This window comes from Martes martes (assembly GCF_963455335.1).
Source record: "Martes martes genome assembly, chromosome: 11".
Classification (NCBI taxonomy): domain Eukaryota; kingdom Metazoa; phylum Chordata; class Mammalia; order Carnivora; family Mustelidae; genus Martes; species Martes martes.
This window is the reverse complement of record NC_137899.1, coordinates 433729-458611: the sequence shown is the minus strand read 5'-3', so window position 1 is coordinate 458611 and position 24883 is coordinate 433729. Positions and strand designations below refer to the sequence as shown.

Genomic DNA, 24883 nt, shown 5'->3' with positions numbered 1-24883 from the left:
CCTGCTCACCATGTGGTCAGTGACTCTTTTTTGCTGTGCTTTCCCATAAGGGCAGGTTAAGGCATCTTCCTATTACAGTTAGGGTGGCCATTTAATTTGTTGTCCAAATCAGGACACTTTAGTGAATGGAGGGGATGATCTCGATAATTATGGCAGGACAGCAGGCATAAAGCAGGGCTCCGTGGCTTTCTTTCCATGACAAATTTCCTCTCGCAGATTCGTAGCCTTTTTACATGTGATGCAGGTTTCCCTTTTCCCTTTTCTGCTTCTCCTGTGTGAGCTTTGTTTGTAAATTGTTCTTCTGACAACAGTTTCGCTCTACGCTACCTACACAGAGTTCGGTGCCTGCGGGGAGGGTAGTGGGAAGCTGCTGTCCTCTGGATTCCTTTTGTGGAGTCGTGGTGCTGTCCACCAGCACACATGCCCTGCAGAGCTGGGAAACATCAAATTATGCTCTGAATCTCTCGAGGGTCCTTGTGTGTGTGAGGCCTTAGCAGATCAGGGAACAATGACGGCTGTAACGAGGTCTTACCTCATGACCCATTCTGGGGTCATGGCATCCAGTGACAATTTCTCTGTCATCCTCAGAGGTACTTAAATTTCTGACTCGATCCATGGTGATGGGTATGTGCCACTGACTTAGCAATAACTATCTCTGTCCACTTGCACTGTCCATCCCGAATCAGGTCATGGAGCAGTGACCCTCTGCCATCTTACCATTGGGACTTCGGCCAATCTGTGTGGATGAACAGATAGTTGGCGGTCTGGGCTTGTTTTGGGCCATGGCACCCCTTGCTTTTTGATCTCTCTCATAACTGGAGCAAGGAAGGACTTTGCAGTTTGACCTTTCCTTCTTAATGTTCCGCTTTGAGAAAATTTTCTTTGTGACTGCGGGATTCAGTTGAGTCTTTATAGGAACACTGAGGTACTGCACTGTATTTGTTTTTTCATTTTTCTTTTCTTTTCTTTTCTTTTTTTAGAGAGAAAGAGAGTGTGTGAGCGGGGATGGGTGGGGAGGGACAGGGGGTGAGAGAGAATCTTGCCCAGTGCAGAGCCCGACACGGGGCTCAATCCCATGACTCTGAGATCATGACCTGAGTGGAAATCAAGAATTGGATGCCCAGCTGACTGAGGAACCTGGTGCCCCAGATATGGCATTGTATTTTAGATGCATCTGAAGTTTGTGATCTGGAGAAAGGGGAAGGTTTATTGGCTGAACGTTTCTGATCCTGTATCCTATCATTCTCAGTCCCTAAGCACTGTCGGTGGAAGTTGCCTATAAAGACACAAAGATACACCAGGTGTCTTCCAAATATATCCAACCTTCCAGAAATTCATTTACAAACAGAAATGTGCATATTTTCACATAAAACAAGGAAAAAGGAAAGGGAACCTGGACAGTTTGTCCGTTCTTTGTGATGTAACATCACATTTGAAGTGTTGAGTCTCCATGAAGCTAATTTACAGGGCTTCATTGTGCCCAACAGTGGGTTTCACCGGACGAAGGCCTTGGCTGGTTTGGGGTATATTTGTCAGGAATGCAAAGCCTCAGTCACTAAAGAAGAGGAAGGACGACCGTGTGTGTCTTGTGGAGATTCTTAGATGTAAGCTTCTGGCCATTGGGCGGGAATCAGAGGAGGCTCCGTCTTCAGTCCCTGCCCTTTGAAGGTGCACCAGTGACCCTCATGACAAAAGTTCAGACAGAGGAGAACGAAAAACATATAGGTATAATGAGTAAAATCTTTATGAAATTACTGATTCCAGGGGCACCTGGGCGGCGTAGTTCAATGTCTGACGCCTGATGTCGGCTCAGGACATGATCTCATGATCTCGAGATCCGGCCCCACGTTGGGCTCCCGGCTTGAGTCTCCCACCCTCTGTCCCTCCTCCCCTCGTGCTGTCACTGTCTCTTTCTCTCTCTTTTTCTCACATAAACAAATAAATCTTTCTAAAAAAAATTACTGATTCCATTTCATTTAAAAAATAAGAGGCTTCTAAAGTAACCTCAAATCCCACCTGTAAATATTACCAAAAACTTCCTTAATATTTAAATGCGTGGAAAATGATTTTTTAATGATTTTTTTAAGAAAGATGAATAGTTATGACTCTGTATTTAACAAATTAAAAGAAAACATTCTCCTGGAAATGATGTCAATGAGACATAATTGTGTAAGGCACAGAATGAATTAAATAGGTGAGTTTCTCAGGAAGCGTACAATTTATTTCACAGTTTCTTGGAATTAAAAGAATATTAAATTATTAAAAAGTGTTGTGCTCCTACTGTGTTTGCATCTGAGGGTAAAATACTCAATTAAGTGAATGCTTTGAGTTTTATCCCACGTGGCTACAGGTAGGTTCCCCAGGAAGCTGCCTCTCTGCTCGGGAGACCCGCGTGTGCCGTGGTGTAGTGAGGTTAGTTCTCGGGAACGACCCCTGCCGAGGGGGGGAGCAGCTGGGATGAGCGAGGCAGGGCGAGGCGTGATGCCGCAGAGACCTCAAGGGAGCTCTGAAGAAGCGCTGCCCCTCAGGGACGTCCCCGTGGAGGCTGTGGGTCGCGGACCCACCCATTGCGCCCGGGGGCGCTGGCCGTCCCTGGGGAGGGAACCGCCCGTGAGACTCCGCTGCCCGCAGCCAGGGCAGCTCCTGGGGAGAACCTCAGCCTCAGTCCCCGAATCAGGGCGTGTGTGAAACAGAGACCAAGCTGTGTGTGTAGACTTCTCCGCGCGACGCCTTTCACCGGAGCGTTTGCGGTGAGTGTGCGGTGAGCGTGCGTCTCTTCCTGTCCCCGGAACCCGGCGGCGCGAACATCGACGGACCTGCGGTCGCGTTGAGGGCGGCTCCGCGGGGGGTGGGAGCACGTGCCGGCCTGCGGGCGCCACGAGGGGAAGGAGGCGGCTCTGACCCCGACCGGCTTTGACTTTGATCGCAAGGCTGGGTCCTTGCTCATCGTGGGTGTCAGAGCCTCGTCTTCGTGGGAACCCGGGGGACACCATAAAGCCGCCGCCGAGGCACTGTGGTTTGTAACGGTAGAAGATACCCTGAGGCGGGGTCAGATTTTAAGGGTGTTCTGGAGCAAACACTGACCCGAATCCCACGACACTAAAGTAGAAGTGGTCGGGAGCGCTCCGTGGGCCGGAGCGGGGAAGGGCTCCTGGGGCGGAGGGGCGGCAGCAGGGAGAGGAGTCCCCGGCCGGCTCCGGCTGAAAGCGGGGGGCCGTCTGGGGCCGCAGGTTCTGGTTTCAGAGCCTCGAGGAGCCGCGCGAAGCCGCACGGAAATCAAGCTCATTTGCAGCCTCAGACTCGGTTTGCTGTCCTGGGCCACTAAAGCTCTCGGTGAGTCACCGCGGTCTGAGGGCCTCTTTCCTTCATTAATTTAACAGTAATGTACAGCAAGCCAATTAGTGAATGCAGCAGAACTTGTAAAAATTTACTATTATTGAAAACAGTCAAAGCCCGTTTCTTCTTGCATGGGGTGCTCCAGGATGCTGACTTCTCCGTGATTCTCAGGGCCGTATCATTGAGATACTTGTTAACTGTGTGTGTGTGTGTGTGTGTGTGTGTGTGTGTGAAAAGGTATTTGACTAAAATGCCTCATTTAGAAACAGTTGGAAATGTAAGTCATTTACACTGTCGTTACATGTCTCTGTGTACGGTCAAACCTTGTTTTATTTTTTTAATTTTATTTTAATAAACATATAATGTATTTTTATCCCCAGGGGTACAGGTCTGTGAATCGCCAGGTTTACACATTTCACAGCACTCACCATAGCGCATACCCTCCCCAATGTCCATTTCCCCACCACCCTCTCCCGTCCCCCCTCCCCCCAGCAACCCTCAGTCTGTTTTCTGAGATTGAGTCTTTTATGGTTTGTCTCCGTCCTAATCCCATCTTTTCATTTTTTCTTTTCCTACCTCCCCCCAACCCCCCCACATTGCATCTCCACTTCCTCATATCAAAGAGATCATATGATAGTTGTCTTTCTCCGATTGACTTATTTCGCTAAGCATGATACCCTCTAGTTCCATCCACGTCGTCGCAAATGGCAAGATTTCATGTCTTTTGATGGCTGCATAGTATTCCGTTGTGTATATATACCACCTCTTCTTTATCCATTCATCTGTTGATGGACATCTAGGCTCTTTCCACAGTTTGGCTATTGTGGACATTGCTGCTATAAACATTCGGGTGCACATGCCCCTTCGGAGCACCACGTTTGTATCTTTAGGATATATACCCAGTAGTGCAATTGCTGGGTCATAGGGTAGCTCTATTCTGTTTTTTGAGGACCCTCCACACTGTTTTCCAGAGTGGCTGCACCAGCTTGCATTCCCACCAGCAGTGGAGGAGGGGTCCCCTCTCTCCGCATCCTCACCAGCATCTGTCATTTCTTGACTTGTTAATTTTAGCCATTCTGACTGGCGTGAGGTGGTATCTCATTGTGATTTTGATTTGTATTTCCCTGATGCCGAGTGATGTGGAGCATTTTTTCATGTGTCTGTTGGCCATCTGGATGTCTTCTTTGCAGAAATGTCTGTTCATGTCCTCTGCCCATTTCTTGACTGGATTATTTGTTCTTTGGGTGTTGAGTTTGATAAGCTCTTTATAGATTTTGGATACTAGCCCTTTATCTGATATGTCGTTTGCAAATATCTTCTCCCATTCTGTCAGTTGTCTTTGGGTTTTGTTAACTGTTTCCTTTGCTGTGCAAAAGCTTTTGATCTTGATGAAATCCCAATAGTTCATTTTTGCCCTTGCTTCTGTTGCCTTTGGCGATGTTCCTAGGAAGAAGTTGCTGCGGTTGAGGTCAAAGAGGTTGCTGCCTGCATTCTCCTCAAGGATTTTGATGGATTCCTTTCGCACATTGAGGTCCTTCATCCATTTTGAGTCTATTTTCGTGTGTGGTGTAAGGAAATAGTCCAATTTCATTTTTCTGCATGTGGCTGTCCAATTTTCTCAGCACCATTTGTTGAAGAGGCTGTCTTTTTTCCATTGGACATTCCTTCCTGCTTTGTCGAAGATTAGTTGACCATAGAGTTGAGGGTCTATTTCTGGGCTCTCTGTTCTGTTCCATTGATCTATGTGTCTGTTTTTGTGCCAGTACCATACTGTCTTGATGATGACAGCTTTGTAATAGAGCTTGGAGTCTGGAATTGTGATGCCACCAACTTCGGCTTTCTTTTTCAATATTCTTTGGCTATTCGAGGTCTTTTCTGGTTCCATATAAATTTTAGGATTATTTGTTCCATTTCTTTGAAAAAAATGGATGGGATTTTGATAGGGATTGCATTAAATGTGTAGATTTCTTTAGGTAGCATAGACATTTTCACAATATTTGTTCTTCCAATCCATGAGCATGGAATATTTTTCCATTTCTTTGTGTCTTCCTCAATTTCTTTCATGAGTACTTTATAGTTTTCTGAGTATAGATTCTTTGCCTCTTTGGTTAGATTTATTCCTAGGTATCTTATGGTTTTGGGTGCGATTGTAAATGGGACTGACTCCTCAATTTCTCTTTCTTCTGTCTTGTTGTTAGTGTAAAGAAATGCGACTGATTTCTGTGCATTGACTTTATATCCTGACACTTTACTGAATTCCTGTACAAGTTCTAGCAGTTTTGGAGTTTTCCACATACAGTATCATATCATCTGCAAAGAGTGATAGTTTGACTTCTTCTTTGCCAATTTGGATGCCTTTGATTTCTTTTTGTCGTCTGATTGCTGAGGCTAGGACTTCTAGTACTATGTTGAACAGCAGTGGTGATAACGGACATCCCTGCCGTGTTCCTGACCTTAGCGGAAAAGCTTTCAGTTTTTCTCCATTGAGAATGATATTTGCGGTGGGTTTTTCATAGATGGCTTTGATAATATTGAGGTATGTGCCTTCTATCCCTACACTTTGAAGAGTTTTAATCAGGAAGGGATGCTGCACTTTGTCAAGTGCTTTTTCAGCATCTATTGAGAGTATCATATGGTTCTTGTTCTTTCTTTTATTAATGTACTGTATCGCATTGATAGATTTGTGGATGTTGAACCAACCTTGCAGCCCTGGAATAAATCCCACTTGGTCGTGCTGAATAATCCTTTTAATGTACTGTTGGATCCTATTGGCCAGTATTTTGGTGAGAATTTTCACATCTGTGTTCATCAAGAATATTGGTCTGTAATTCTCTTTTTTGGTGGGATCCTTGTCTGGTTTTGGGATCAAGGTGATGCTGGCTTCATAGAATGAGTTTGGAAGTTTTCCTTCCATTTCTATTTTTTGGAACAGTTTCAGGGGAATAGGAATTCATTCTTCTTTAAATGTTTGGTAGAATTCCCCTGGGAAGCCGTCTGGTCCTGGACTTTTGTTTGTTTAGAGATTTTTGATGACTGTTTCAATCTCCTTACTGGTTATGGGTCTGTTCAGGTTCTCTATTTCTTCCTGGTTCAGTTGTGGTAGTTTATATGTCTCTAGAAGTGTACCCATTTCTTCCAGATTGTCGAATTTGTTGGCGTAGAGTTGCTCGTAGTATGTTCTTATAATTGTTTGTATTTCTTTGGTGTTGGTTGTGATCTCTCCTCTTTCATTCATGATTTTATTTATTTGTGTCCTTTCTCTTTTCTTTTTGATAAGTCTGGCCAGGGGGTTGCCAATCTTATTAATTCTTTTAAAGAACCAGCTCCTACTTTTGTTGATCTGTTCTATTGTTTTTTTAGTTTCTATTTCATTGATTTCTCCTCTGATCTTTATGATTTCTCTTCTCCTGCTGGGTTTAGGCTTTCTTTGTTGTTCTCTCTCTAGCTCCTTTAGGTGTAGGAGCTGTAGGTTGTGTATTTGAGACCTTTCTTGTTTCTTGAGAAATGGTTGCACCGCTATATATTTTCCTCTCAGGACTGCCTTTGTTGTGTCCCACAGATTTTGAACCGTTGTGTTTTCATTATCATTTGTTTCCATGATTTTTTTCAATTCTTCTTTAATTTCTTGGTTGACCCATTCATTTTAGAAGGATGCTGTTTAGTCTCCATGTATTTACGTTCTTTCCAAATTTCCTCTTGTGATTGAGTTCGAGCTTCAGAGCATTGTGGTCTGAAAATATGCAGGGAATGATCTCGATCTTTTGGTACCGATTGAGACCTGATTTATGACCCAGGATGTGGCCTATTCTGGAGAATGTTCCATGTGCACTAGAGAAGAATGTATATTCTGTTGCTTTGGGATGGAATGTTCTGAATATATCTGTGATGTCCATCTGGCCCAGTGTGTCATTTAAGGCCTTTATTTCCTTGTTGATCTTTTGCTTCGATGATCTGTCCATTTCAGTGAGGGGAGTGTTAAAGTCCCCTGCTATTATTGTATTACTGTCGATGTATTTCTTTGATTTTGTTATTAATTGGTTTATATAGTTGGCTGCTCCCATGTTAGGGGCATAGATATTTAAAATTGTTAGAGCTTCTTTTTGGACAGACCCCTTGAGTATGATATAGTGTCCTTCCTCATCTCTTATTATAGTCTTTGGCTTAAAATCTAATTGATCTGATATAAGGATTGCCACCCCAGCTTTCTTCTGATGTCCATTAGCATGGTACATTGTTTTCCACCCCCTCACTTTAAATCTGGAGGTGTCTTCGGGTCTAAAATGAGTTTCTTGTAGGCAGCATATTGATGGGTTTTGTTTTTTTATCCATTCTGATACCCTGTGTCTTTTGATTGGGACATTTAGCCCATTAACATTCAGGGTAACTATTGAGAGATATGAATTTAGTGCCATTGTATTGCCTGTAAGGTGACTGTTACTGTATATTGTCTCTGTTTCTTTCTGACCTACTACTTTTAGGGTCTCCCTTTGCTTAGAGGACCCCTTTCAATATTTCCTGTAGAGCTGGTTTGGTGTTTGCAAATTCTTTCAGCTTTTGTTTGTCCTGGAAGCTCTTTATCTCTCCTTCTATTTTCAATGATAGCCTAACCGGATAGAGTATTCTTGGCTGCATGTTTTTCTCGTTTAGTGCTCTGAATATATCATGCCAGTTCTTTCTGGCCTGCCAGGTCTCTGTGGATGGGTCCGCTGCCAATCTAATGTTTTTACCCTTGTATGTTACCGACTTCTTTTCCCGGGCTGCTTTCAGGATTTTCTCTTTGTCGCTAAGACTTGTAAATTTTACTATCAGGTGATGAGGTGTGGACCTATTTTTATTGATTTTGAGGGGCGTTCTTAGCATCTCCTGGATTTTGATGTCTGTTCCCTTTGCCATATTAGGGAAATTCTCTCCAATAATTGTCTCCAATATACCTTCTGCTCCCCTCTCTCTTTCTTCTTCTTCTGGAATCCCAATTATTCTAATGTTGTGTCGTCTTATCTCTTATCGCTTATCTCTCGAATTCTCTCCTCGTGGTCCAGTATTTGTTTGTCTCTCTTTTGCTCAGCTTCTTTATTCTCTGTCATTTGGTCTTCTATGTCACTAATTCTTTCTTCTGCATCATTTATCCTGGCAGTGAGAGCTTCCATTTTTGATCGCACCTCATGAATAGCTTTTTTGATTTCAACTTGGTTAGATTTTAGTTCTTTTATTTCTCCAGAAAGGGCTTTTATCTCTCTGGAGAGGGTTTCTCTAATATCTTCTATCCCTTTTTCGAGCCCGGCTAGAACCTTGAGAATCGTCATTCTGAACTCTAGATCTGTCATGTTACCAATGTCCGTATTGATTAGGTCTCCAGCCTTTGGTACGGCCTCTTGTTCTTTTTTTTGAGGTGAGTTTTTCCGCCTTGTCATTTTGTCCAGATAAGATTTGCTTTCTCCTGGTGTGGAATTCCGCTGTTCTTGGTGACTGAAGTTGGTCTTGGCTGGGTTTCTTGTTGATCTTCTGGGGGAGGGGCCTGTTGTAGTGATTCTCAGGTGTCTTTGCCACAGGCGGAATTGCACCGCCCTTGCCAGGGGCCGGGCTAAGTAATCCACTTGGGTTTGCTTTCGGGAGCTTTTGTTCCCTGAGCGCTTTCCGTAGAGTCCGGAGGACGGGAATGAAGATGGCGGCCTCCCACTCTCCGGCCCGGAGGAGCCGAGAACTTGGGGTTCCGCTTCTCAGTGCACTCTCAGAGAAAAGCGCCCAACCGCCCCGCCTCTCTGGCCTGTGGTCGCGCCTTAAGGAAAGCAGTCAATTGCTGGAGCTGGAGAAAAGCGCCGGGTCGCTTCCGTCTCCGCAGCCTCCGGCCGCGCTCCGAGCCCACCCAGCCTGCGACCCACACAAGGTAACCCCGGGCTGAGAGCTCACTCCTTGGCTCTGTCGCTGTAGCCGGCTTCCCCGCTCTAATACCTGTGAGCTCTGCAGCCCTCAGACACCCCCAGTCCTTCCGTGACCCTGCGGGACCTGGGGTTATGCTGACCCCGCCTGGGTTTCCCCCCGGTTTAGCCCCTGGATCGATGTCTCCCAGTGGAGCAGACTTTTAAAAGTCCCGATTTTGTGCTCCGTTGCCCCGCCGCTTGCCGGGAGCCGCCCCCCCACCCCGGGGTCTATCTTCCCGTCGCTTTGGATTCACTTCTCCGCAGGTCCTACCTTTCAGAAAGTGGTCGATTTTCTATTTCTGGAATTGTTGCTCTTCTTCTCTTCGATTTCCCGTTGGATTTGTAGGTGTTCACAATGGTTAGATAAGCTGTCTCGCTTATCTCCTGCTACCCGATGTCGTCTCAGCCTGCTACTTCTCTGCCATCTTGACCAGTCAAACCTCGTTTTAACTGTGTTGTGCTTGCACACGCATGCCCAGAGTAGGAATCTCACATACAAATTATTTCTCAAGCATTTTAAATTTCGTAGGTCCTAGTAGGCCTGTGATTTTTTTCTTTCTGATTTTGTTATCCCATGGCCTTTACTTCATATATTTTAATATCATGCTGAAAGGACCGATTTCTTTGGATGGTTTCAAAAGAGAAATCAAACTCAGCTTAGAGGAAATGGGCCTTGAATCTACTGGTAGAGTCTACCTTCGGCTCATCTGTCCACCAGCCTAGCTCGAATTGTTATTTCTGTGCTTTACCAAAACCAGTAGTGTCTGTTCTCAGCCGTCCACGGCCCCATCCTTGAAGAAGCGTAATCTTCAGGCATCTGAGAGCAGGAGGCGGCAAACGTGCACGTACAGAATACTGACGGCTGTTTTGGTCATGACTGTTGACTTTCTCCTTTGTGCGTCTCTGTGTTCATTCAGGCTGTCCCGACAGGAGCTCTGGCCCTGGATGCGGAGGTCCCCTGGCCGGATTTCAGGGCTGCCTGAGGCTCATCTCCATTGGTGATCAGGCAGTGGACCCCGTCACGGTACAGCAGGGGTTGCTGGGGACTTTCCGTGACCTCCAGATAGACACCTGCGGCCTCACTGACAGGTAAAGCAATCCCAGGTCATTTCGGCATTCCTGATTTCAAAATTTTTGGATAGTGGGTTAAGAACAAATGAGCCGCTGAGGGAGAGTGCCTCCTTCTAGCCCCTTCTCTCTTCCTGATAGCCAACCCTTATGGAAAACTATAATTAATTGAAGACTAGAAAATGACCCTGTTTAATTTCAAACAGTTGCTCCTTTCAGATGGTGTCTTCTTAGAAGACGTACTGTTGTGAGTTTTCCTTGCGTGTGTCCCCAAGCCTCTTAGTTTTTACAGAATCCTGTTCGTGGTGCTGTAATTGTTGATGAGTATAAATACTGATGAGTAAAAATACTTCTAAAAATTCTTTCACGGCACAAAACAGATTATAATATTCTGGAGAGATGATGAATCGTTGAGGACCAGGAGGTTGAAAGCCACATGTGGTCAGCGGGATTCACCCCACGCTCCCTTCTCTATGTGGAAGATGAAAAGTAACTCTTCCCCCTAGACAGGTCTTAGCCTTGGAGATTCCTAGTCACACAAACACAAGGAGGAATGGAGGGAACCCAGTTACCACACACTGAGCACGGTACCGGTCAGTGAGGACACAGTGGAGGATGAGTGCAAGGGGACAAGACACAAACTTCCAGCTCCAAAAGAAGTACGTGTGGAGATGTAATGAGCAGCATGATGCCTGTAGTGAATGCTGTTGTGTGTGTTTGAAAGTCGCTGAGGATCTTGAAAGTCCTCGTCGCAAGAAAGAAATTTTTGTGACTGTGTGTGGTGCTGGATGTTAGTGAGGCTTCTTGTGGTGATCACGTCACAAGATACACAAATATTGACTCATTCTATTGCACACCTGAAACTAATATGTTATAAGTCAATTATACCTCAACTTAAAAAAAATAAAAGAAAGAAAACCCCCTAAACCGTAGGACGTTAAAATCATGAAGTCTTGCAACTTTATTCAAACTGTCTTGTTTGTCACGCTCTTGGACTTTCAGGTTTTCTAGCTAAAAGGGATGGCTTAGCTTGATGATATTAAATTTTTTCTGGGCCTGGTATGTCTGCCCTTCCTGAAGCAGGACTGCCTTACGTTCCTGTCGAATAAATGAGCACACTCCAGACACCCTCCCACATCTGTGCGTGGCCAACCTCTTCCAAGTTCACGCCGTGCAAAGTGCTTTGTGCAGTAAATCTATTCCCAGTTTAACAACACTAGTTGGAATCCCATGTCATGTCCAATAAAGTACAAGTTGTGTTACAATTTGGCATTGTGTTAGAAAACCGTAAGTTCCAGTAGCTTGAAATATTAACTCATAAGAACTTGCTTTCCTTAATGCAGATGTTCATGGGTACCGTTTATATTCTGTTCATTTGTAGGGAAAAAAGGAGATTCAAAGAATTAGGCAAAAACTCTGAATCTTAATTCTCAGATTATGAAATGTATGCTGGCATAGGAACTAGCTTCGTCTGTAAGTTATAGCTCCCGCCAGCTCTGGAATCCTGAATCTTAGTATTGGGAGGGGGTTCAGAAACACTTGCTTGGAGGTAGGGGACAGCCCTCCCCAATGGGAATGGCTGTCAGTGGCTCAGGAGGGTCAGGGGTCAGGGGTCAGGTTGTTGTTCAGTTGTGGAGCTCATGAAGCTCACAGGAAGTTACTTCAATGCCCTGGGAATTCCCGCACAAACATTGATACAATCGCTGTGTTTCTCTTTCATAAGAAATGCATGTTGAGCCTTTGTGCAGAAAGGTCTTTAGCCAAAACACACAAAAAACCCAAAAACAAAAAACCAACAACAAAATATGCGTGAGGTATGCCTCTGTGTGTGTGTGTGTGTGTGTGTGTGTGTGTGTGTATCACCAAAATAGAAAGATTTCCCATATCAGGCCCAAAAATGGCTGTTAGAAGTACGTACCAGCAATGGATGGGGACCTCTGGGATCTGGGATATTAAGTTTCCTTCTCCGCTCAAAGCAGAAACTGAGGTTCATGGCAACCCTGTAAGTGGGTCTGAAAAGAGCCATCGGCGATTTGGCTGATGTAGCCAATAATTGTAATTTTTTATGGTTTTCGTGGTTTAACATCAGAAAACACGTCCTTACTCTGCACTGTTATAAACGTTCCCTCTTCCTTAGTGCTTCAGGCCACACCTCCACCTCCACGTTCAACGCACCACGAAAGAGATTCACCTGGAAATACGACAGAGCAACCATCCGTGCCAGGCTCTTGCCGGCACTTGCTTCATCCGAGCCTGGCCGTCCGCCAGCCCGCACCTTGCTTGTCCAGAGCCAGTCATGCTGTGCTCAGGTGAAGCTGAGATGTATGACTGAAATGCAGGGGATTTTGTAACTCTTATCTGTCGGGCAAAGGAGTTAATAATTCATGATGCGTAACAGCATCCTGGCCCAATGGCACAGCAGGTTATGAAAAGATGTTTGAAGCCAGCTGGGGATACAGGAGACCTTCCTGAGCTGCACAAGGATTCATGCATACGGTGCTCTGTGCACCCCAGGCTCCCAGGACATGGGGAAAGCTGTGGGTCTTTGGGGACAAGGCTTCGGGAACGAGGTTATTGTGGTGAGGGATCATGTCTTACAGCAATTGTGTTTTGGACATTAGAATTTCGTGTCCTATAACTCAGGTTACACAGTCCTTTCCAGGTTTCTTTTAGGATCACAGGAATGCCACCTTGAACATCTCTAGGCATGGACTGTACTGATGGGGCCGCTTTGCCCACCTCTGTGGACTTTGGCCAGCGTTCATCTTCTAGATGCTAAATGCAACATCATGTCCTCTACATGTTGTTTTTTTTAGAGATCAGTAGACTGAAGTGGAACTGTGGGGGGCTTGTGGAGACATGCAGGACAGGTGCCTAATTTGTGCTGGGACAAGGCAGGGCTATCAGAGAGGAGGGAGAGACACCTGCCCTGGGGTGGGAGGTGGGTATGTCAGTTGAGTGAGAGAGGCTGGACATCTAGCAAAGGTTCAGCCATGAGCCCAAGCGAAACTTCTGCCATGAGTCTGCCTGTTTGAACATGGCTGCTGTAGAAATTGGGTGTCTGAGGACGAGCAGCAGGGATGGTGAGAGATGGGGTTGTCTGGCTGGGAAGGGGCTACACCGCAGAGGCCTGGTGGCCAGCTCAAAATCCAGACACTGATCTAAGGTTCCCCAGGAAGTCACTGAGGGCTCTGTGCTAGGAAGCCACTTGCACAGCTAAGCAATACTGCTGACGGGGGAAGATGGTTTGGGCGTGGGCCACAGAGAGAGGGTGTGTGGCCCGGAGGCCAGGTAAGGGGCTGCCTACCCATGGGAGAAGGGATGATAGCCTGAGGTAGGGAAGAGAAAAATGTAGATGATGTACGTGGTGTTTGGTGAACAGAAGCACAAGCTGATGAGTGCGTGGCTATGGGGGGATGGAGGGGGACTGGTCAGGATGACCCTTGGGTTCCAGCTCGGACATCTGGATAAGGGGTGGTATCGCCACTCAGTGGAACACTGAAGAAGAAGCACAATTTTTGGAGGCACAGAGTCACGAGGCTTAGTTATTAAATCTGAAGATATTTTGGGAATCATAGAAGTACAAAATCCTAAAGTTGAGGAGAATCTCAAGCGTGGCATCTATTGAAGTTTCCGTCTCAAAGCAGGGATCTCTTTCTCACTGTAGAGAAGAGAATCCTGCTTCTGTTCTATCTTTCGGGAATGAGACCCTTGTCCACTCACCAAATGCTTCATCAGTGTCCTCTTTTCCACCCAGATTTCTACCACGAGTCTTCATATTTCCTGCTCTAAGTCTAGGCACAGCTTACCCCCATAGTCCAACAAGTACTCAGTGAATTCCCTTCATTGGCTCTCCTCTAGGCTAATGTCTGTTCTCTTAGCAATTGTTTAGAGGTCAAGGCGTTAAGCACTATCTCAATCCTGATTGCCCTCCTCTGCACCAACTGTGGCCAACATCTTCCCTAAATACGGAAGGGACCTGGTCCATGCACGATATGTAGGATTCATAACCCCCCTCCCCAAAGAAACTGGTGCCGACTAAGCTCACCTCATCTGCGTGTAAGCATCACCAGCATGCTGGACTTGTGGTTTCCACCAATCACAAACCTGGGGGTGTGCCGCCATTTTAGTTTTCTTACTACAGCTGGTGCCTCTCTCTGGTCTTCCTTGTGCATGCTGGGTCCTGCCAGGAAAGCTGGAGGTTTGGGGTAAGGAAGCTGACCTCAGGTGTGTAGAGTCAAGGAAACTGTCCTAAATAGGCCAAGGACATGGGCCAACAGTCACTAAGGGAAGGGCCCGGGTACAAACAGACCTGCTCTATAATCATTGGAGGTGAAGAGATGTTCTTCCATTTTCCCAAGAAGCTCACCTTCTAGTTCTTGGCATGGAATCAGGTGTCCCCACTCAAATGCCAGAAGACCCAGCAGGAGAGTGTTTAGGTGTGTCCTTTGAATGACATTGGGCTCATTTCCAGCACTTCCTCCCAAATAGCAAAGGAGTGCTAACTGCATAGGAGTAGAAGGAACCCAAAGTTATCCCTTCCTTTGACTCCTTGAGAGAAATAGGCATTGAGCTCCACAGGATAACGAGTACTTAAGTAAGTTCCTGCAAATGTATGAGGCTTTTGACTATATCAAGAGCTCTAACTGTGTATCAGGAGAGGCCATGCGGCTTGTCAGACCCAAGTAATCTGCCTTTAAGTTGATGTCGGTCTTCGTTTCTACCTCATTGACAAAGTTGTGATGCAGAACATTCCTTTGTGAGGATATTCACAAATCTGTTTTACCCATTCCTCATTTGATGGACACGTAGGTTGTTTCTACTTTTTGACTCTTATGAATAATGCTGATGTAAACATGAATGTGCAGGTTTTTGAGCAGACCTGTGTGTTGGGTTCTCTTGGGCAGATACCTAGGAGGGGAATTGCTGGGTCAGGGGTGAGTCTGTGTTGAACTGCCTGAGGGACTTCCAGGTTGCTTTCCAAAGTACCATTTCATATTCCCAGCAGTGACGTAGAACGGTCCAAATCTTCCTCGTCCCTGCCTGTCCCTGTTATGATGTCTTTTTGATGAGAACCATTCTAGTGGGTGAGAAGTGGCATCTCGTTGTGGTTTTGATTTGCACTTTCCTAATGACTAATGATGTCGAGCATGATTACATACGTGTATTTTCCATCTGGTCATCTTTTGTAAGGCATCTGTTCAGATCTTTTGAATCTTTGGACCCAGTTTTTAATTGGTTATTCATTGCCCTTATTGTTGGATTTTTAAAAAGTTTTATCTATATTTTGGATATCCATCCTGTGTCAAATATGGATTTTGCAAAGACAGTATTCAAGTCTGTGGCCTCTATTCTCATTCCCTTAAGTTTTAAATTTTAATGAAGCCTGAATTATCAATTTTTTCTTTCATAGACCATATCTGAAAAGTCATTGCCATGCCCAAGGTCAGCTAGATTTTTCTCCTGCGTTCTCTTCTGGGAGTTTAACAGTTTGGTATTTTACAATTAGGTCTATGATCTAAGTTGAGTTAACTTTAAGTTCTTTTAATCTGTAATTGAAAAGCAGTTGACATATTGTATTAGTTTTAGGTGGACAATAGAGTGGGTCAGCCATTACATACATTGTGAAACACTCACCCTGAATGATGTCATTGCCACGTGTCACCACACAAACTCACTATAATATTATTGACTATATTCTCTATGCTGTATTTTTCATCCCTGGCATTTATTTTATAACCGGAAGTCTGTACCTCTCAATCCCATTCACATGTTTTGCCCTTCTCCCCTCCCCCATCACCTGGCAACCACTAGTTTGTTCTCATATTTATGAGTCTGTTTCTCTTTTTTATGGTCTTGTGTTTGCTCATTTGTTTTTTTTTTAGATTCAACATTCAAATGAATTCATATGGCATTTATCTTTCTCCATCTGACTTATTTCACTGAGCATAATACCTTCTAGGTCCATCGGTGTTCCATCAAATAGCAGGATTTCTTTTATGGCTGAGCAGTCTACCGTTGTGTGTTTATATACCACACCTTCTCTGTCCACCCATCTGTTATGACTACTCGGGTGGATTCCATGTCTTGACTGTTGTAAATAATACTTGCAATAAACATAGGGTGCATATATCCTTTTGAATTCATGGTTTTGTTTTTCTTGGATAAATACCCAGAAGTGGAATTACTGGATCATATGTCATTTCTATTCTTACTTTTTTGGGGAACTTCCATACTGTTTTCGTAGTTGATGCACCAGTTTACATTCCCACCAACAGTGCACAAAGCTTCCCTTTTCACCACATTCTCCCTAACACTTGCTATTTCCTGTCTTTTTGATACTAACCATCCTGAGCAGAGTGAGATGAGATCTCATCGTGGTTCTGATCTGCCTTTCCCTGATGATGAGTCATGAACATCTTTTCACATGTCTGTTGGCCATCTGGATGGCTTCTTGGGAAAACATCTGTCCAGATTCAGTGCTCATTTTTTAATTTGTTATTTGTTTTTCTGATATTGTGTTATATCCACTCTATATATTTTGGTTATTAAACTCTTATTGGATATATCATTTGCAAATATCCTCTTTCATTCAAAAGGTTGCCTTTTTGTTTTTTGATGGGGCAAAACTTTCTGAGTTTGATGTAGTCTCAATAGTTTATTTTTGCTTTTGTTTCCCCTGCCTGAGGAGGCATATCTAGAAAAATATTGCTAAGGCTGATGGGCAAGGGTTTACTGCTTATGTTTGCTTCTAGGAGTTTTATGGTTTCAGGTCTCACATTTATGACTTTAATACATCTTTTTTTTTTAAATGTTTTTTTTTTAATTTTTTATTTACTTATTTGACAGACAGATCACAAGTAGGCAGAGAGGCAGGCAGAGAGAGAGGAGGAAGCAGGCTCCCCACTGAGCAGAGAGCCCGATGTGGGGCTCGATCCCAGGACGCTGGATCATGACCCGAGCCGAAGGCAGAGGCTTAAACCACTGAGCCACCCAGGCGCCCCATGACTTTAATACATCTTGAGTTTATTTTTGTGTGTGGTGTAACAAAGTGGTCCAGTTCCATTCTTTTGCGTGTGGCTGTCCATTTTTCCCAACATTCATTGAAGAGACTGTCTTTTCACCACTGTATGTTCTTGCCTCCTTTGCCATAGATTAATTAACTATACGACCGTGGGTCTATTTCTGCACTCTCACTTCTGTGCCATGGATCTCTGTGTCTGTTTTTGTGCCAGTACCATACTGTTTTGGTTACTGTAGCTTGGCGGTATAGTTTGAAATCTAGAATTATACTTCTAGCTTTGTTCTTCTTTTTCAAGATTGTTTTGACTATTCATGGTCTTTTGTGGTTCCATATAAATTTTAGGATTTTTTTGGTTCTAGTTTGTGGAAAGCACTATTGGCCTTTTGATAGGGACTGCGTTCAATAGGTAGATTGCTTTGGGCAGTAGGACGTTTTAACAATACTAATTCTTCCAATCCATGAGCGTAGCATGTCTTTCTGTCGGTTTGTGTCATCTCTGGTTCCTCTCATCAATTTATTATAGTTTTCCAGCTACAGGTCTTTCACCCCAAACACTCTTCTGGCCCCCGATGTCTCAGTTTGCTAACGCCCCGTTTGTCAGAGCAGGTCCCATGCCCAACCCAGGTCGAAGAAGGCCAAGCCTCTCGGTGGGAGGATCTGCAGGTCCCACTGCGAGGACATGGAGGCCGGGAGGGAACAGGTGCAGCTGACCGCCTTTGGCCTTTGCTAGCACTTGGCCTCTCAGATCGTGGGTGAAACCAATCTTGCCTTATTTGTGAAAAAGCAAACACATTTTTTTTTTTGATAGAATGCAATGTGTAAAAAATTGATCTGCTGCCAATACAGAACGATTGGTAGCATCTAGTGGGTTTCTTATCTGTGGTGGGTACTGCATTAGGAAACCTTCTTGACAGACCCAGCAGGTTTTTTTTTTTAAGATTTTATTTATTTATTTGACAGACAGAGATCACAAGTAGGCAGAGAGGCAGGCAGAGAGAGAGGGGAAGGGAAGCAGGCTCCCTGCCGAGCAGAGAGCCCGATGTGGGGCTCAATCCCAGCACCCTGGAATCATGACCTGAGCTGAAGTCAGAGCCTTAACCCACTGAGCCACCCAGGCGCCCAGACCCAGCAGGTTTTGTCCATGGTCTCGTTTTTCTCCCGAAGGCCCTGTCAGTACCATGTTTCACTGTAGCAGGTTAGCGCTAAGACACACATTTTCTCCTGACCGAACGTGGGGATCAGCCGGTGTATCTGTTTTCTTGCAGGTGTTTGCCCAGCTACTGTGAACACGGGGGCGAATGTTCCCAGTCCTGGGACACCTTCCGCTGTGACTGTGCACGCACTGGCTACACGGGCGCGACCTGCCATTCCCGTAAGCCTCACACCTCGTCCCAATTTCCGTGCGGTTCCTTTTCTGTGATTTGGTGTATATGTGTCTGTATCTGTGCAACCATGTGGTAGGAAACAACAAAACCAGCAGGTATTTTAGAGACTAATTTGTGTCTGGTTTGGTTATTTATTTATTTTAGAGGTGGGGAGGGGCCGGGGGAGAGGGAGAGAGAGAATCCCAGCCCTGTATGGAGCCCGACATGAGACTCGATCTCATGACCCTGAGATCATGACCAGAGTTGAAATCAGGAGTCAGATACTTAACTAACTGAACCACCCAGGTGCCCTTGTCTGGTTTATTTTTAATCAGTTTTATTTCCTAGTGATGTTATGACAGCTTATGGAAATCCATAGTATCAAATAGGACAGGAAAAAATAAAATAAAATAGGAGGCAAAGGAAGATAAGTATAGGAAGATAAAATATAACAAAAAGTGAAAAAAACAAGCCCCCCCCAATACAAAAAGCAATCTAGATGGCATGGTGGTGTTACTTGTTCTGTTCCTTGGGTTGGACCCAACTTTGGTTCTCAAGTCCTGTCTGCCAAAGAGGACAAAGCACTGATGGTCAGTACTTATAAAATCACACGGGGAGAGTCTCCGGAGGAGCAAAGGATGGGAAATACCATGGGGGGTTTCTAGATGTCAGCCAGAAGCCAGGCAAACGTTCAGGTCCCTTGCAATCTTGATGCTTTTTGATGACGGTGGTGGTTTACACACTGGGGACTTACCGCATGCCTGTGGGACTCTCATTCTGTCTAGTTCTGCATGTTTTTAACTCCTTTAGAGTTGCCCTGGAAGGTAAGTGCTTTATTTTCCACACTGTGCTTGAGGAAAGACAGAGGTCAGCTCCTTTGACCATGGTGACAACACTGCCAGCGAGGGCTCTCGACCACCTCTCCATCCCATTTCTTCCACCTTGAATACCAGGCTCTTTCCTGAAGAATTATTTTCTCAATTTCACAGCTAAGCACACTTTATTGACCCCTAATTCATTACTACTAGAAGCTCACGACAGAGCCCCAAGATCCTCACTGCTTTCTAATTACTAGCATTTGTTGTCTATGTTTTTATTCTACTTTTTCCTTTTTTTGTGTATCAGTGACATCTTTTTAAAAAAAATTATTTATTTTTATTCCAATTCCATTCATTAACACGTAGTGTATTATTAGTTTCAGAGGGAGAGGCCAGTGATTCATCCGTCTTCTGTAACACCCAGTGCCCATTCCATCCCATGCCCTCCTTAAAGCCCATCACCCAGTGACCCATCCCCCCACCCCTTCCCCTCCAGCAACCCTTGTTTGTTTTCATGAGGATCTTTTATGGTTTGTCTCCCTCTCTGATTCCATCTTATTTTATATTTCCCTCCCTTCCCTTATGCTCCTCTGTGTTGTTTCTTAAATTCCAATTTTGAGTGAGATCACATGGCGGTTGTCTATCTCTGATTGACTGACTTCACTGAGCACAATACCCTCTAGTTCCATGCATGTTGTTGCACATGGCAAGGTGTCATCCGTTCTGATGGCTGAGTAACATTCCATTGTATTTTCACACCACGTCTTCTTTGTCCATCCGTCTGTCAGTGGATGTCTGGGCTCTTTCCCTGGTTTGGCTACGGTGGGCATCGCTGCTATAAACATTGGGGTGCATGTGCCCCTTTGGATCATGACATTTGTATCTTCCAGGCAAATACCCAGTAGTGGAATTGCTAGGCCATAGGATAGCTCTATTTTCAACTTTTTGAGGAACCTCCGTACTGTTTTCCAGAGTGGCTGCCACCATTTCTGAGTCCCTTCTTTTGTAGCATGTCTTCCTTCTCTGGGCCTTTAGAGAGACAGCATGACATGAAAATTCACCGAGCAAAGCATGGATTGTCCCGTATCCAACCTGAAGTGAACTGACCCCTGGGGAAGCAGGCGTCAGGGCTGGGGTGAGGAGGCCCGGTCCCCGAGCAAAGCATGGATGGTCCCGTATCCGACCTGAAGTGAACTGAACCCCGGGGAAGCAGGCGTCAGGGCTGGGGTGAGGAGGCCCGGTCACCGAGCAAAGCATGGATGGTCCCGTATCCAACCTGAAGTGAACTGAACCCCGGGGAAGCAGGCATCATTGTTGGGATGAGGAGGCCCGGTCCCCGAGCAAAGCGTGGATTGTCCCGTATCCAACCTTAAGTGAACTGAACCCCGGGGAAGCAGGCATCAGGGCTGGGGTGAGGAGGCCCGGTCCCCGAGCAAAGCATGGATTGTCCCATATCCGACCTGAAGTGAACTGAACCCCGGGGAAGCAGGCATCAGGGCTGGGGTGAGGAGGCCCGGTCACCGAGCAAAGCATGGATGGTCCCGTATCTGACCTGAAGTGAACTGAACCCCGGGGAAGCAGGCGTCAGGGCTGGGGTGAGGAGGCCCGGTCCCCGAGCAAAGCGTGGATTGTCCCGTATCCAACCTGAAGTGAACTGAACCCCGGGGAAGCAGGCATCAGGGCTGGGGTGAGGAGGCCCGGTCCCCAGCCCAGGGGTTCTGCAGAGGAGCCCGGAGGCTCTGCAGGCAAAGGGAGGTCACTCCCCCCCCCCAAATCCCATAAGTTCAACCAGAGCAATTTACCTGCATCTCTGTTTACTATTACGGTGCCAGGTAAGAACTTGCCGAGGCGACTGTCTGGAAGGGGCTGGGCATCTGGGCAGTCTGAGGCTGGGTGACTCGTCTAGAGGTTCAGCTGGGAATGGGGTGGCCTCCTGCTTACAGTCTCTGCCCATCACATCGAGCAAGGTGTCCTGCACAGACTTAATGACTAAGGCACCGTTGCTAAAGCGTTACCGGTAACTCTGATTCAAACATCGCTCCAAACAGCTCTGAGTGAAAAAGTCCCAAGTGTCATAAAAAACGGTCTTTCATTCATGGCCTCCATCATTTGATTTGGTCGAACGACTGAACTGACTTTACTGTGATTCTCTGTCTACCGAAGTGAAGGTGGGAGAGTTCCAGAGCCGCAGGAAGGGATCAGAGACGATGAGATTTGGGTGTCAGGGTCCAGCGAATGTGTCTGCATTCACACGTACAGCAGGTGTCTTCCTAGTGTTTCCTTCTCTGCCTCTGGTCCCCAGGCAGGCCCAGCCTCAACCCAAACGTAACCACCATTAGCTCTTTGCGTCTGTCCCTCTGGACACTCTCTTAGGCAGTTACGAGCATATTTATGTATTTGCAGAAACACAAACATGAGTGGGCAAACTGCCAGCATGTCTGGGAAAGCAATCCGTGTTGTCTCTGTGGCCATGAGAGTGGATGGCGGTGCTAGGTGTGTGACAGATGGGGACCAATCTAATTTGACACACTGACACTCAGCCATAATTTATAAAAGAATGCCATATTTTGCAAAATCCTTGAGCAGGCAGACATGACTTTGATCTTCTTCTTCTCTGAGAAAGGAGAAAATCCCTCTTCCTGGCTGCCCCCCTTCTCCTGGATTCTCTTCACTCTTCAAAAGAGGCAGAGTTTTAAAAGGTATATAATTCAGCGAGCTTAGAATTGTGTTTGTTCTCCGCCCACGCTCAGACCCCTCTGTCCCTGCTAGGATCACTCCGCTCTGTGGCTCTGGCTTGGCCACTTGCGGGTCTGTGTTCATGGATGCCAGGTCTCATCCTTAGGGGGGCTGAGGGACCCAGTCCATGCTGCCATTAGCCACTTCTCAGGTTTTCAAAGGGTCTTTCTTGTCAAGGAAATGAGTGAGACATGTGGGAGCTATTATTCAGTTGATTGGTCATTTAAACTTATTCTGAACATTGATTAAGTCCATCATCTACTGATGTTAGCCACTTGCCTTGTGATAGCAAAATATTTATTGCACCTACAAAAAATTTAACTAAGAATTGGGATATGTTGAAATTACTGAGAGATATTTCGTGTGTGTGTGTGTGTGTGTGTATAATTTTGACTTTCAATTTGCTTGAATAATCATTTGTGAAGCATTTCAGGAAATTTCCTTTTAAAACACATATTATAAATGGAATGAAGGAGACTTGCTGATTTATAAAACTCCTTTGGAAAGTAATGCATTGTACAAGTAGATCGTTTTAAGTAAACAGAGGATATAATTACAGAGTAATTTAATACATCCATGTGGTTATTAGATAATAACAGATCACTTAGGGAGATGAAGCCAGTGCACTTCTGAGGCTTAAACATCATGGGGCAGAATAGAAGGAGATAGTGTGAGGCCAGTTACCATGGTTTTGGAATGAATCTTGTTGCTAGAGCAGGCAGGGTTCAGATACAAACGGTGAAAACCTCTTAAAATCTTTTGCTCAAAGCTTCAGGGTCTTCATGCTGCCTGACTGACACAGGGGAACACTCCCCTGGAGAAACCATCCCACAGAGCAAGGCAGAACGAGTATCACTGTGGAAAGCATCCCATCACTAAGGACAGGGAGGGATCCAACCCACTGCAGCCCTGTCTGAGACCCCTGTCCTTTACAGCTCTGTTCGAGCAGTCCTGTGACGCCCACAGGCACAGAGGGGACTCCTCAGGGTTCTACTATATCGATTCAGACGGAAGTGGCCCGCTGGGACCTGCTCTTGTGTACTGCAACATGACAGGTACGGTAATGACACACTTTACTGTGCCCGTTAAGCTCGTGTGATTGGTTGCTGTGTGCAAAACCATGAGGTTTAGCTCCATCGAGCAACGTGTGTGTTCCTGTGCAACTATGTATAAGCAGTATTTCATTTTCCCTAGAAACCCATTTATATATGGCGGATGGATACAGGTGTGTTGTAGGCAAGTTCTGCAAAGGATCAGTGCGTGTACCGTGGTGAACGACAGCTACCTGTGTACTGATGCAACTTCGGATGCCTCCTTTAACCTGTGTGTGTGTGTGTGTGTGTGTGTGTGTGTGTGTGTGTGTGTGTTGGTGGCCACATCTTCTCTTCTGTGCTCACATCACATTTTGCCGGCAGAAACAACCCTCCTTTACAAACTTCCCGTGCTACCCTGGTGGTGTGGACCTGGCAGGGACTTTCACAACCTTAGAGTTTGACCCTGCATAGTCTGAGACACTGGTCAGAAAAGAGTCAGCTGTAAATGGTTCTCAGGTAACCCTGACCTGGTTATAATTTGCTTTCTCTGCTCTATGTGTCACCCCAATAGGGTTGCAATTTCTAGATGGAAGGAGTCATTTATGGGGAATTGACAATGACGGTTCGTGACAAGCTGGAAGTTCTGCTGTGGTTTCTACACCTACTCTCACTCCATACACAAAATCTGAGCACTTTGGTGATGGTGAATCTAGTGTTGATCTGAATTGGATCAGTTATATCTTCCAGCCCCCAAACTACCCCCAACTTTGCATTGGATGGATGTATGACTGTTGGGGGCTTTGGGGCAAGTATCTTATCATAGAAACTGACCAAAACACTGCAATGGGATAAGAGGCAAATATATTGACTTACTTTACCGGAAGGTATGTGCAGTGTTAAGTATGTAAGGATCTTTCTACATATCCTGGGCTCCAGCGGTTGTAACAGGCCTTCAACTTACTCAATTTCTGCTTTGTTTTCATGGCTCAAGTGAATGCCAAGAACAGAGAAAGCTAAATAAAGATGCTGGCATCCCAGTAATACATTCTACTTTTATCAATCACATGCCTAATTATCACAGAAGTCTAGGACCCATTAAAGATTTTCATATATTTTGTCCTATAAGCAAAGTTCCTTATACACTGAAAAATTTTGAGATCCAGAGAAAAGTGAAAATGATCCCAGCTGGCACATTGCAAAGATGAGTAAGTTTTCAATGACTGAAGCTGTTTTCTTGATAATTAACTGCTGGCAGGGTTGATAAGACTGAGGTCATATTTATTAAAAAAAAAAAAAAAGACATTTGCTGCCAAAAGGCGTGACAGGCAGCTAACTGCCTGATTGTCTGCAGGGTACGGTTACAATAAAAGAAAAATAGTTTAATCACGCAGGTGGACGCGTGGTCCAGGCTTCCCCAGGAAGCTTTCGTCGTGCATATTTATAAAGTGCCTTCGGAATGTGCCGCTGGCTCATAGACGCTTGTTTTAATACGAATTTCATAACATCGCTGACGTGTTTTGATGGTCTGTCATTGCTGCTGCCTTTTCAGAGCGAGCCCACTAGCAGAGGGAAGAGTAGTTATGGT

The 24883-nt window shown here is 45.4% G+C and overlaps 1 protein-coding gene across 1 annotated transcript in view; it reads left to right on the top strand.

Annotated features, from left to right (window-relative positions):
- LOC308352115 (contactin-associated protein-like 3) overlaps nt 1-24883 on the top strand; it is a gene marked incomplete at both ends in the record, with an annotated part of 187029 nt that overhangs the window by 105423 nt on the left and 56723 nt on the right. The window contains 3 exons of the mRNA XM_080818171.1: nt 10172-10343; nt 18612-18718; nt 23200-23319. Coding sequence (XP_080674297.1) covers nt 10172-10343; nt 18612-18718; nt 23200-23319 — 399 coding nt within the window. The remainder of the gene's footprint in view (nt 1-10171; nt 10344-18611; nt 18719-23199; nt 23320-24883) is intronic.